The sequence below is a fragment of the Drosophila santomea genome, chromosome 3L (assembly GCF_016746245.2).
Source record: "Drosophila santomea strain STO CAGO 1482 chromosome 3L, Prin_Dsan_1.1, whole genome shotgun sequence".
Lineage (NCBI taxonomy): Eukaryota > Metazoa > Arthropoda > Insecta > Diptera > Drosophilidae > Drosophila > Drosophila santomea.
Genome location: NC_053018.2, coordinates 10,000,001 through 10,011,549, shown reverse-complemented (window position 1 = coordinate 10,011,549; position 11,549 = coordinate 10,000,001). Strand labels below are relative to the sequence as shown.

At 43.6% G+C, this 11,549-nt stretch overlaps 6 protein-coding genes across 9 annotated transcripts in view; 3 read left to right on the top strand and 3 right to left on the bottom strand.

Moving 5' to 3' along the window:
- Nucleotides 1–273: 273 nt before the first annotated feature.
- LOC120449292 (nuclear distribution protein nudE homolog) lies at nucleotides 274–3,028 on the bottom strand. Of its 3 annotated transcripts, none has more exons than XM_039631679.1 (6): nucleotides 2,893–3,028; nucleotides 2,669–2,822; nucleotides 2,158–2,431; nucleotides 1,845–2,102; nucleotides 1,426–1,517; nucleotides 274–646 (listed from the first exon to the last, which is right to left on the bottom strand). In XM_039631679.1, the coding sequence occupies exons 1-6, from the start codon at nucleotides 2,970–2,972 to the stop codon at nucleotides 518–520; spliced, it is 987 nt and encodes a 328-aa protein (XP_039487613.1). In that variant the 5' UTR covers nucleotides 2,973–3,028; the 3' UTR covers nucleotides 274–517. The 3 variants fall into 3 exon arrangements, with proteins under 3 accessions (XP_039487613.1, XP_039487615.1, XP_039487612.1); XM_039631678.1 differs by lacking the exon at nucleotides 274–646 and adding an exon at nucleotides 940–1,304; XM_039631681.1 differs by lacking the exon at nucleotides 1,426–1,517.
- A 102-nt stretch (nucleotides 3,029–3,130) lies between these two features.
- On the bottom strand, nucleotides 3,131–4,249 carry LOC120449295. Its single transcript, XM_039631685.1, has 2 exons — nucleotides 3,607–4,249; nucleotides 3,131–3,243 (listed from the first exon to the last, which is right to left on the bottom strand). Exon 1 carries the CDS (start codon nucleotides 4,226–4,228, stop codon nucleotides 3,794–3,796), a length of 435 nt encoding a protein of 144 aa, XP_039487619.1. The 5' UTR covers nucleotides 4,229–4,249; the 3' UTR covers nucleotides 3,131–3,243; nucleotides 3,607–3,793.
- Nucleotides 4,250–4,292: 43 nt separating this feature from the next.
- On the top strand, nucleotides 4,293–7,301 carry LOC120449293 (type 1 phosphatidylinositol 4,5-bisphosphate 4-phosphatase). 2 transcript variants are annotated; one of them, XM_039631682.1, is made up of 6 exons: nucleotides 4,293–4,417; nucleotides 4,727–4,998; nucleotides 6,297–6,478; nucleotides 6,544–6,753; nucleotides 6,810–6,974; nucleotides 7,075–7,301. In XM_039631682.1, the coding sequence occupies exons 2-6, from the start codon at nucleotides 4,872–4,874 to the stop codon at nucleotides 7,189–7,191; spliced, it is 801 nt and encodes a 266-aa protein (XP_039487616.1). In that variant the 5' UTR covers nucleotides 4,293–4,417; nucleotides 4,727–4,871; the 3' UTR covers nucleotides 7,192–7,301. The 2 variants fall into 2 exon arrangements, with proteins under 2 accessions (XP_039487616.1, XP_039487617.1); XM_039631683.2 differs by lacking the exon at nucleotides 4,293–4,417 and adding an exon at nucleotides 4,423–4,494.
- Nucleotides 7,302–8,214: 913 nt separating this feature from the next.
- Nucleotides 8,215–8,947, top strand: LOC120449294 (protein Hezron). Its single transcript, XM_039631684.2, has 3 exons — nucleotides 8,215–8,350; nucleotides 8,413–8,601; nucleotides 8,657–8,947. Exons 1-3 carry the CDS (start codon nucleotides 8,270–8,272, stop codon nucleotides 8,945–8,947), a joined length of 561 nt encoding a protein of 186 aa, XP_039487618.1. The 5' UTR covers nucleotides 8,215–8,269.
- Nucleotides 8,948–9,078: 131 nt separating this feature from the next.
- On the top strand, nucleotides 9,079–9,766 carry LOC120449296. Its single transcript, XM_039631686.2, has 3 exons — nucleotides 9,079–9,214; nucleotides 9,272–9,408; nucleotides 9,478–9,766. The coding sequence occupies exons 1-3, from the start codon at nucleotides 9,143–9,145 to the stop codon at nucleotides 9,620–9,622; spliced, it is 354 nt and encodes a 117-aa protein (XP_039487620.1). The 5' UTR covers nucleotides 9,079–9,142; the 3' UTR covers nucleotides 9,623–9,766.
- LOC120449291 (calpain-B) overlaps nucleotides 9,590–11,549 on the bottom strand; it is a 4,277-nt gene continuing 2,317 nt past the window's right edge. The window contains exon 3 of the mRNA XM_039631677.2: nucleotides 9,590–11,549. This exon is cut by the window's right edge and continues 598 nt beyond it. Coding sequence (XP_039487611.1) covers nucleotides 10,586–11,549 — 964 coding nt within the window. The 3' untranslated portion in view covers nucleotides 9,590–10,585.

Below are 11,549 nucleotides of genomic sequence, written 5' to 3'. Positions count from 1 at the left end.
GTTAGAATATCGTTAGATGATCGTTTTGATATTTCTTTTTTTCCGGGTTAGATCTTGTAATTTTCCTAAACGCTACGAGTATTGGTTGTCCGCTTGAAGTATAATACTTGGACAGAGCTTCTTCGCTTGTTTTGCTGGGTGATCAACTTTAAACTTAGTCGCTAAACACATTGTATGCCAAAACAATTGCGCTGGAGTTAACAATTTAAGTTAAAAGTGAACCGAGTGGGTACTTAGCTTAGGTATACACTTAATTCGTACTAAGGCATGTTATATGTTGGGCTCGAAACAACAACATCAACTGTTGTGTAATTTATAATATCAATATCGCAAGTGGTTTATACAAAGTCAAGTTAGGTCAAATAAATAAAGAGGCAGCAGAAGCTAAATTAATGCTAACAGTAACATTAAAGTAACGTAACGTAAACGTAAACGTAAAGCCAACTGAACAGTATCCCGCCCTGGGTGCTTGGGTTTGGGTTTGGGTTTGAGGATCACGCCAAGGCCGCAATCCACACTACTCGGTATCCAGCGAGAGACAAGGCAGTCCGGCCAGCGCCGGATGTGTAGACTGCTGGGAGGAGCGGTGGCGCTGCGGCATGGGCTGGCCATTCTCGCGGTACGTCTTCAGTTTCGTCTCCATGGCCTGCAAAATATTCAAAACGAAAACGAATTAAGCACAAGTGAGAAAAATTTAACAGAAATCAACTATAGAAATTTATAGGAACATCCAATAATAAATACATAATTTAATTCATTCAACTTTTAACGGTTTTACCACTGCAAAGTGGTCCTAAAACTTGGTTATCAGAAATCCAAGTCTTCGTGGTTTTTTTGTACATTTTCTAGACACGGCTTTCATAACTGAATTGCACTTCGGATATATGCCATCTTAATCATATTGCAAGTGCTTAACGAACAAAAACAAAGAACATAAAATAAGGTACAAATAAGTTTTGTATTTATTAACCAATGCAATTAATAAATGCAAGCGGAGGGCAACTAAAATTAGTCTTATAGTTTGGTGCGCATTGTCAAAGCGGCAGGCTGGCGTCCGGCGAGTTGCGCATGCGCTCGGCGAAGCGCCTGAAAATGTTTGAGCCCGCACTGAGGCTGCCGGAGGAACTCCAATCGCTGGCGGGCGTGGACTGGGCGCTACTGGTGGCCACCGAGCTGCTGCTGCCGCCAAAGGCGCGGCGAAAGAGACTCGACTCGCTGGCCGATGGCGGCGGCTGCAGAGTTGCCGGGCGCTCACAAATGCAGCGAAACTTTTCGCAATCGGGACATAGCAGTGCCTTGTCCCACTAAAAACATACGGAAAAACACATAAGCTGATGGTGGGAGTGAGGATTCTGGGAAAGTGCAGACGAAACAAGGGATGTGGGGGGTTGGCATGCTGGACTTATAGTTTTCGAAGGGACTTACGTTTAGTTTTCTTAACATGTCGGCCACAATGTTGAGCGCCGTTGTGCGGGAGCTGGGGTTCATGGAATTGCCATTGATTTGGTTCTCGGGATCTGCAAGAGGAAGCACACATACACAGCATGTTAGTCGAGAGGTTAGTTAGGTCAACTACTAGCTACAGACGCAAACACAAAACGTAAACAAATCGCCTACAAGAAATGTTGCAAACACTTTCGTTACATTTGGGCTCTTAATTTTAATAATTTACAATACAATTACAAATAATGAGGAACTTAAATGGGCTATCTTTGTGGCAAACAAATAAGAAGAAACAAATAAAAAAAAAAAACAAAATTAAATGCAAGGCTTGAATGTTTGGCGATTCGACTTGGACAGTTTTAGCACACGTCTGGTTTTCTTTAGTGAACTGAGTATCTTACTTTTAAGCGAATGCTGCTGGTTATATTCGTTTCTATTAACTAAACTGCCATTGAGGGCGTTCACGCTGACGCTGGTGGCTCTTGTGGCGACAGTATTGTCGTGGTTTACCAAATCGCCGTTGGCCACAATACCATTTGGCAGCGAGGCGGACGAGTTCATCGAGCTGTTGACCGTATTTGTGTCGTTTGCCGTGGGAATGCTCGTTCCATTGACCACTGGGGTAAAGCGTGACTTGACGTTCAGCTCTTGTTTGAGATCTGCAATACAGTTGATGAATTAGTTTTTAATTCCGTTTCACCTAGAAGCACCTACCTCTCGTCTCATCCATCAACCGCTGCAGTTTCTCCTGCAGCAATCCCTTTTCATCCACTTCCAGCTCTAGAAGGGCGTTCTTCTCGTAGGCCTGATCCAGCATTTTCTCGAAATTCTCTATGCTTTCGTTGAGTATGCGATGGGCACGCTCCAAATCGTCATTTTTCTGCTCCAGCTGCCGCAGGTGCACCTTCATGGTGTCGCGATCCTTCTTCACCGTTTCCAGCTGCTTCTCCATGTTTGACATTTCGATACCATGCGAGTCCAACTTGACCTGAGGATATAATAATTGTAAAGAATGAGCTTGTGGTATTCAAGGCGCCATTTACGCAATATGAGTTTTCATTAACTTTTTAATAGTAAATCAAACAAAGCTTATATAAAATTGGAAAAAAACGCTTGCAATTAAAATACGAGAATGACACCATACAAAACCAAATCAATTTCATAGCTTTCATATAACATAGTTTTAAGCTCAGTAAGTGTAAATCGGGTTTTGGGTTATAGCCACCTTGAGAGACTCGTTTTCCCGCTCAAACATAGTGAGTTTGGCTGTGAGATCTTTGATTATACTCTGCTTCTGGTCCAGAGTGGCGTCCATTTCTATTTCCATTTCGTGGGACTGCTCCACGAACTCGTCGTACTCCTGTTTCACGTCTGTCCATCTGAAAATTATAAGTAGAACTGGGCTATATGACTGATCTTCAATATTTTACTAGGGATTTGGGGACTTACTCTTTGTGGTACTGCTTGGATCGTTCCTTCCAATATCTGCACTCATCTTCCACACTATTGAACATCGGCGGAGACTCCATTTCTAAGAATTTTTCTTGGCTGCTGACTTCTTTTTGTGATTTGTGTACTAATCGGTGGTCAAACTGGGTTTGAAATTTCGTTCGTTCGAATTGATTTAACTTTTAATTTCTACACAATACTAGGTACTACGGTTGGTCTATTCCTGCATGGGTAATTATTCGTGTTTTTTAGCTGCTTTGTTTTTAATTGCTGTGATTAAAATGCCAAAACACAGTTGTTGTTCAAGTCGAAGTTTTGTTTTTTGTTGTTTCGTGTTGGGTGGTGAATAGTCTATAAATTGGTGGAGAAAAGTGAAAAATCAATTAGAAACAGGTGTTTGCCCTGATTTTCTTGTTGCTGTTGCTGTTGTTCTGGTTCGATGCCCTAAAAGGGCAGTCGGTTCTGTCCATATAAAATGTAAATAAAATCAAATTAAACAAAATTCATTTTTGTGACGCAGCTGCTGCGGCAGCAACAACAACGAAAACAACGAGGATGATGATGATGAGCAGCAACAACAACAAATAGCTACGACGAAGTTTCCCATACAACAACGCACTGCATGGAAATGAAATCATCGGCAATTTTCTCATGGAATTCCAGTGCCTATACCTGGAATTTCATGTGGCCCGAACGCCCACGAGTTCTACTTACACTTTGCGCTTAATTTTGCTACGTTTTGTTTGTTTTATTTACATAAAATCAGTGTAAATAGTTATGCTCGTAAAAATTTACCACTACTCCAAAAACGCACTAGCCAACCCTGGCTTGCGTTGCCAGTGTTGAGTAATAGCCTCGCATTTGATTTTGACAGCCCTGGTCAACAGTTGATATTTGAAATTTAATCATATAATGTTTTACTCGGCTTCTTTCTGCGCTTACGTAATTTTCTTATATATTCCAAATCATATTTCTCAATTGGACGTGCCGTAAATGTTAAGGATTTGTTGGCCGGCTCATCGCTGCTGGTATCGTTCGAAATGTGAAACTCCGAATCGGAACTGTCTTCAATTATTTGAGCTGAGCTTAGAGTTATATCGCGAGAAGAGCTGGGAGTTTGGGCCAGTGTAACAGCACTTTCGCCAACTACGCGCATGGGCAGCGCTTTATAATGATATGAAACATTTTGAGTTGATCTGCGACGTAATTTGTGTTTTCTGCTAGTTTCAAAGTCACTGGAACTTGTGGACGTGTTATTGTTGCCACTGTTAGAACCTGCTTCGCTGTCAGAATCCTTACTGCCGCTTTTATTACAGTTCTTTGTGCTTTTAGACATATTTGTTATAAGCCGTGGCGGAATTGTTTTGGTTCCAGCAATAAACAATGTTTTGATGAACTAGTTCTGTACCAACTACACCGAAGTGGCAACTCCGTGGCAGGGCCTCCGTCTGCATAGCGTTGCCAGATAGCCAGCAAGAGTGTGGCCAGATCGCAGCGACGGCAGTGCATTTTCAACAAAAATAAGGTAAAATATAGCACAAATAGCCAGCAATTGTTAAACAATTAACGCAATTGCCAGAATAATAGCCAAATGTCAACTGTGTGAGTGCGACAAACGAACTCGCGTGGGCGTTGCACATGCAGCAGCATAGAATTGATTAATTGCGGCGCATGCCGAAAAGGGAAAAAAGGGAGGATGTGTTTCAATAAACGCGAGTGAAAACCGCGACTAAGGAAAAAAAAACCAACTGCTTAATCGTGAACAAAGAACTCGTTGCGTCCGAAATTATGTGGCACAACAACTAAACTATTGGATTTCCCACTCATTTTCCAGTTGAAATCAACGCGTTGCAGCAGCCCCCGCAGCAACAGCAACAACAAAACAAAGGCAATTGGAAGTGCAGCCTAACGGGAGTTGCTCCAGCACATAGAGATTATAATCCGGATTTAAGTAACCAATTATCGGGAGATAATCCACCATGGCGGATCCAGAGCGACAGAGCCTGATCAACAAGGACGACGGCAACGGCTACAACTCCGTGGACGCCGTGGACGAGGGTGCCGATAATCCGGGCAGTAGCTCATCGGTGGCCACAAACGAGGACGGTGCGTATCGTTACAGTAAAGCCGGTCATTCAACCCGCATCCAATCAGCCGGCGACCCATTGGAAGCCCAACAAGTGTGCGGGCGCTCCACTTATCCGCATCCACCGCCGTGATTCCGAGTTGTCTGCTTGTCGTCTCGCTGGGCATTTTCACACTTCACCCAACTGAGTCATAAATGCGCAATGGGCGGGGGGAGTGCAAGGGCAGCACAGGGAGAAAAACTGATAAGATATGCAAAATTCTATCTTCAATTGTCTTGCATTTTTACAAATCAATATGTTCCATATTTATATTGATCTCAATGCAGCACAAATTTAAGATGTGTTTATTTATGTATATATATTTTTTTAAGAATAGTTAATGTAAAATGATTAGATTGGCCTAAATGTTAATTTGGCCACGTACACCCCAAAAGAAAGTGTGATATTATCTCCAACTTTTTTTATACACCATGTTCACAAATGTGAACATCGTTTTTCTGTACTCGATGCCGGTATCGGCCAAATTTTCGCACCGTCTTTGTTATTGTTTATGCTAGGACGCCCGTAATCAGCGTAAAAAGCGTTCCCCACAGCTGTTTAATCAGCATCGATGTGGAGGTGTTCGTAAAGTGGTGGTTAAGCGGGGGCAGCCAAGTCCATGAGTCATCATGTGATTCGATGCCTTATCGCTGTGCAGGGTGAAAATGAAGGCATTGAGGGTCTGCGATGAGCAGCGGTTCCATTGTTTACCAAGGAACCCTATCTGCAGATCAGGGAAAGCTTACCCATATCATTAATATACTCTATAAGAGGGCTTCACGCCTTTCCATGTTCCCAATATACTGCTTAAATCACCTGATTCGACGAATGGGATTGATGTATAGAAATAGCATATACAGAAAACATATTTCGGTGGTTTTAATTTGTTTTTAATCCAATTAAATTAAACGATCTTCCTGGCGAGTGTGTGCGATGTCTTCTTTGTCTTTTCTTGCAAAAAGACGAACTTGTTTTGCTGGAGAGACGAGAACCACAACTGCGGTCTAGCTGCACTAGTTTAATGCTGGGACAGGAAAGCTGCATTCATAAAGCCAAAACATTGACCCATTTGGTTTATCGCAGCTTCCCAGAGCCACACACTATCAGAAAAGGCAGTTCTCACTCCCTCCACGAGACAATCTCCGCCAGATGAGCAGTGTGGTTGAGGGAACTCTGCTGGCGAGATGTATTTATTCTACACCAAAGGTCTTGGCATTGAAGGGCATAGGTCTACATCTCATTATAAGTAGTCATTAATACTTTGCAATGGAATTTTAGGCAATGGCGCACCGACGGCAGTGCCTTGCATTGGACCCGATGAGCTGCCGCCGCCGTATCAGCAGAGCACCAACACAGGAGGAGTGCCGATGGTCACCTGTCGGGTATGTCAACACATGATTGACATCACCACGAAGCGGGAGCAGCACGTGGTCAAGTGCACCCACTGCAATGAGGCTACTGTAAGTAATTTAAACCTTATTCTTCGATTCCAATTGTAACTCAATACTCCTTTGGCTATCGACAGCCCATTCGGAACGCTCCACCGGGCAAGAAGTACGTTCGCTGTCCATGCAACTGTTTGTTAATCTGCAAGAGCTCGTCGCAGCGAATCGCTTGTCCAAGGCCCAATTGCAAGAGAATCATCAACCTGGCCCCAAGTCCCGTCACCCCGCCCGTGCCAACCATGCCGGGCATGTGCCGCGTCACTTGTGGCCATTGTTCGGACACGTTTCTGGTGAGTTACTATCCAAAATCCCTACAGCAGGAGTCTTCTAAAGCTTGCTCTTGCAGTTCAACACGTATCACAATGCCTTGGCCCGGTGTCCACACTGCAGGAAGGTCTCATCAGTGGGTTCGCGCTTTGCTAACAGCCGCGGCGTGATGTTCGCCATTGTGGCGCTGGTGTTCCTCATCACCGGCATCGGTGTAACCATCGGCACATACTCGATTGCTTCGGTAAGCCATCTCAAGAAAGGGAAAACAAAAATATCCCCATTTAAAGCAAGCTGAACTATGTGATTTTCTAAACCCAATTTTGTTCCCTGTACCTTTTCAGGATCATGGAGGCATGTACTTCCTCTACGTGGCGCTGTTCGTGATTTCGGGGTGCATGCTGGCCCGGTCTGCCTACTATTTCCGCCTTAAAGTGAGCGCCATCGATGGGCCAATGTAAAGCTAAAGCACGGGGCCAGTAGCAAGGAAGAAAGTGCATTGTTTTATTTTTATATATATATTATTCATATATATCATTCCTTTTGATATTAAATTTAAAACTAAACACAAGCAGCCAATTTGCAGACGGAACATATGAACATTTCTCCAGCAGTCCAGCTACAAAAATTCTTCGTTTCGAGCAAAACTAAAAGCAAACTTAGCTAAATTTACGAAAGAAGGGTCCCCATTTAAAGTGATTTTGAAAAGCATAATTAGGATAGTAAGGCCGTAACTAACTAAACACTATACTAAAAGCAAATATTTCAAGAGTTGCAGAAGCAACTACCATTAAAGTGCTAATTGAGAAACCCAGATCTGTAGGCAGTCATTAGTTATTAGACCAGCGATCGATCAATCCACAGTGCATCTCATTTTTAGAATCGTCAGGCTCCATTTTAAAGATTGTACAGTTTCGTTGTTTAAGTGTCCGATTTGTTATCCGTTCGTGCGTGTCCTGCAGTTATTTCGGTATTTATATATTACGTATTCGTTGATACGCTTTTGAGTTTTGTGTTGCCTAGAATTTATCCAATGCACTTTTCTCAGTTCTCAGTTCGCGCCAAAGCAGAAGAAAGCGTGTTTTGTTTCTTGGCGTTAGAAATAATTTGAAGAGTATGCTAATAGTGCTAACGAAGGTACATACATACGCGCATATATACCATACATACATAATTATAATGAAAATAAACAAAGCAACACTTCTTGAACAACAGAGAACAAGCAACGCTCATGCAGATCCAAAAAACAAAAATCAATTTAGACAGCAACTGCTAAACTGCAAAAATGCGAAATGCATATATATATGATTAAAAGGAACGGTTTACTTTTGAAATATATATATACAACATTTATATTTAGTACATTATAAATTAGCATACATACACTGTAAATAAAAAGAAATAAAACCACAAGCACCATCGACTTTTTGGCGACTAAAACGACGGCAAGGCTATGGAACTCGTAGAGTGCCTTGAACTAGACATCGAACAGCGGCTGGGCAATTCGATTTCATTTTTAAAGTTTATCTCTTGACCAAAATGTCATCCTTGGCTCCTTGCTTTACTGTGGGCTCTATAGTGCGCTGCAAAACTTGTTTTGGCGAAAACCTTTCGGGAGAGGTAACTCTTAAATATTATTTGTATATTTACTTCCACTTTATATAATACGCTCAATTCCACAGGTGGTGGCCTTTGATCTGGGCGTGAAAATGCTGATGATGAAGTGTCCATCGAGCAAAGGCGGTGGCGACGAACATACCATCTGCAACTTGACCATCGTGAACTTAGCCCTGTGCGTGGACATCGAAATAGTGAAGGAAATGCAGCCCTTGGATGATGTTCAGCCCCCAGAACCGATAAACATCCCCTTGGTAGAATCTCTATATGGATATTTAAGACCCCTCACTCAACCATTTCCGATTGTAGATCCGAGAACGATTTCGATACGCAACCGAACATCGTACTCTTTCCTGCCGGAGCTATCACCCGAATGCTTCGCCCTTCGGTCAAGCTCTGTTCAGGCTGTTGGTCAAGCGTTTCGGCGATCCCGCGATCAACTGGCAGTGCCAAGGCGACCATGTGGCGATCAATATACTGCATCAGGTGGTCATCGAGGCGCCGTATGCCACGGAGAACATCAGATACCAGGGGTGGGATCCCAAACTGGCGATATACGTCCAAGGGATCGTTGAAGACTTTCGCAGTAAACAATTCTAAAACGACGCTCGTGCCCATGGCAACAGTTGTCTAGATAGCCCCCGGTTCTATGTACGTTTTGTTTATCAACAAAACAATTCAAAATACACAATATAGCCTCGACACCCACACAGAATACTACTCTTTATCTGCCAGGGGAAAGCATTCTCAATTGTACACATTCGATTTAATGCACTAGTAAACCAAACACACACCATGGCCGATGATGAGGATAAACCAAAGAAGCACACGCTGGACAGCCTGTTCATGGTGTATGCCAATTTCCAGGTATGATTAACCAGTTAACTGGAAGTGATCTTCATCTCATGAGTCACTTAATGGCAGGTTATACCCACCGACATCGAGAACGAGGTCTTCGACAGCATACTCCTCTCGCAGCTGGACGCCTGGCTGGAGCAGGCCAAGCTCATGCCCAATCCCATCACTCGCACTCAAACGGGTCTCATTTACATGCGATACAAGTGCGTAAAACTGCTTGAATTATATCCATCCTATACATAATCTCTTTCATTATGAAATACTTGCTATAGGAAGTGGCGTTTGGAGTACGAAGACTTTCTGGAGGTTCTGAACAACTTGGCCTCCGATAACAACCTGCAAATAGACGACATGAAGCAAATAATGGTCGAAGCTGGAGTCCCGAACGGTGCCGATGTGGTTATAGTCGTCAAGTAGACTGCATCATCACTGCCTTTTATTTACATACATAGAAAAGTTGCACAACAAATTATTAATAGTAACAATTGCATAAAGGAGTAATTTTGATTAGTTAAATTGTTTACGAAAATTATAGTACAGTATAAAAGCGTTCAACAAAGAGCCTCTAAGCCCAATTGGTTAATTTTAATTAGTTTAACACTTATTTTGACGTAGAGGGTGCTTAAGGTATGGTTTGAGATTGCTGATCAGAAAACTCAATACACGTTATACGGGGAGTACATATTACGAATAGACTGATATTTTCATATCCTGCTTAAGCCTATAAATATTCGATGAGTGATTGATTGGCTTGCTCGCTTCGCGTTGCTTTCCTGATAACAATTAAAACGTTTGTTTGGGTAACTGCGTTTGGCTGCACTTATTTCTAGCACCTGGGCAAATATGTAAAGGGCTGCTCCGAGCTAACGATGATACAAAAATACATGCTTATTCATTCCGTACATCTAATAAATATTGTTGATGCGTACTAATGGCTTTCCGAGTGTCTCGTTGCGAAAGGTTAGGTAAAGTAGCAATGCACTGTTCCGTTTGTACTAGTAAATGTCCGGCTCTTGTCCAGGTGCATGGAGCACATTTTTTTTCTTGATGATTGCTCTTAGTCATCCCTCCAGTTGCTCAGCATAGAATAAATTCTATGGCGTTAATTGTATAAATTGTGTATGCGGTTTATCGTGCATAGCAACCTCGTGCCATGCCAAGGCCACTCCAATTTCGCCACATGATTTGTATTTCCGGATTTGGTCATATAGATAAGATTCTCCTGTTGGCTCAGTGAGTGTATCTCTTTTCATCTCCGGGCCGCATCGTCATGGATCTGTGTGTTTTGCTTTGCTCATTTGAATGCATGAATAATATAATGCACAGGTAGATTAAGTATACGTGGCACTTAGGATTAGATTAGTAGCAATTGCAAGTAATTTAAGAGTAAATTGTTCGCTCCAGCCAGTCGTCCAAGTTGAAGAAGGCCGTGTCCGTGTTATCCGTGTCCCGTTCACGGAACATCTCGATGAACGTCCTCACCTTGATGGCACACATCAAGAAGTCGTCGAATGGTATTTGTCCCTCACGCGATCCGTAGCGATGGGCGAGGGCATTCAGGAGCCGGTTGTTCAGATGGTAACCAGCGGAATTGAGTGCTCCTCGCAGATGGAATCCATCAATACTGCCAGTGCGACGTGGGTCATACAGTTTAAAGACCGCCCGCCACTTGGCAATATCGGTAAGCAGAGCTTCGAACTCCTCGAAACCAAGGCGACCGGAGCGATCCTTGTCCAGCATGGCCACCATCGAACGCACGGCATCCTTGGAGAAGCCATCAGTGCCCACCATAACATCGCGCATTGAGTGATCCAGTATGCGCTTCAGCTCCTGCCAGTCCACTTCCTCATCGCTGCCAGCCACGCTGTCGAACAGCCGACGCAGTGCAATGCGCTGCGGATCATCCTCCTCCTTTGGAGTTGGTGGCGGCAGAGACGGTGCAATGCGATCGTCGGTCTCACCAAAGCCAACCTCATCGTCGTTCTCCGTCATGTTGTTCATCGTCTCGGAGAAGACGCGAATAATGAACTCGCCCTCCTCATTCGGATCGAAGGTCGATGGAACAATCAGGTAGTGGCCAGGTGGCAACTTAAACCTAGCGCAGACCTCGCGCGTGTTGATAAAATGTGGTGAACGCGCCACCGAAGCTCGGTACTTAAAGAAGTTCAGTCCCTGGGGTTTCACTTCCATGTCACGGTCTGTGAGGTGATATATAGCAAATCCGATGGTCAGGCAGTCGATGCCCACATTGCGCTTGCTACGTCGGTTCTTCTGCATGAGGGCCACAATAGCCGTGCACTTGCCATCATCATCCTCGTCGTCGGGATCCTCGAGTGATATGATA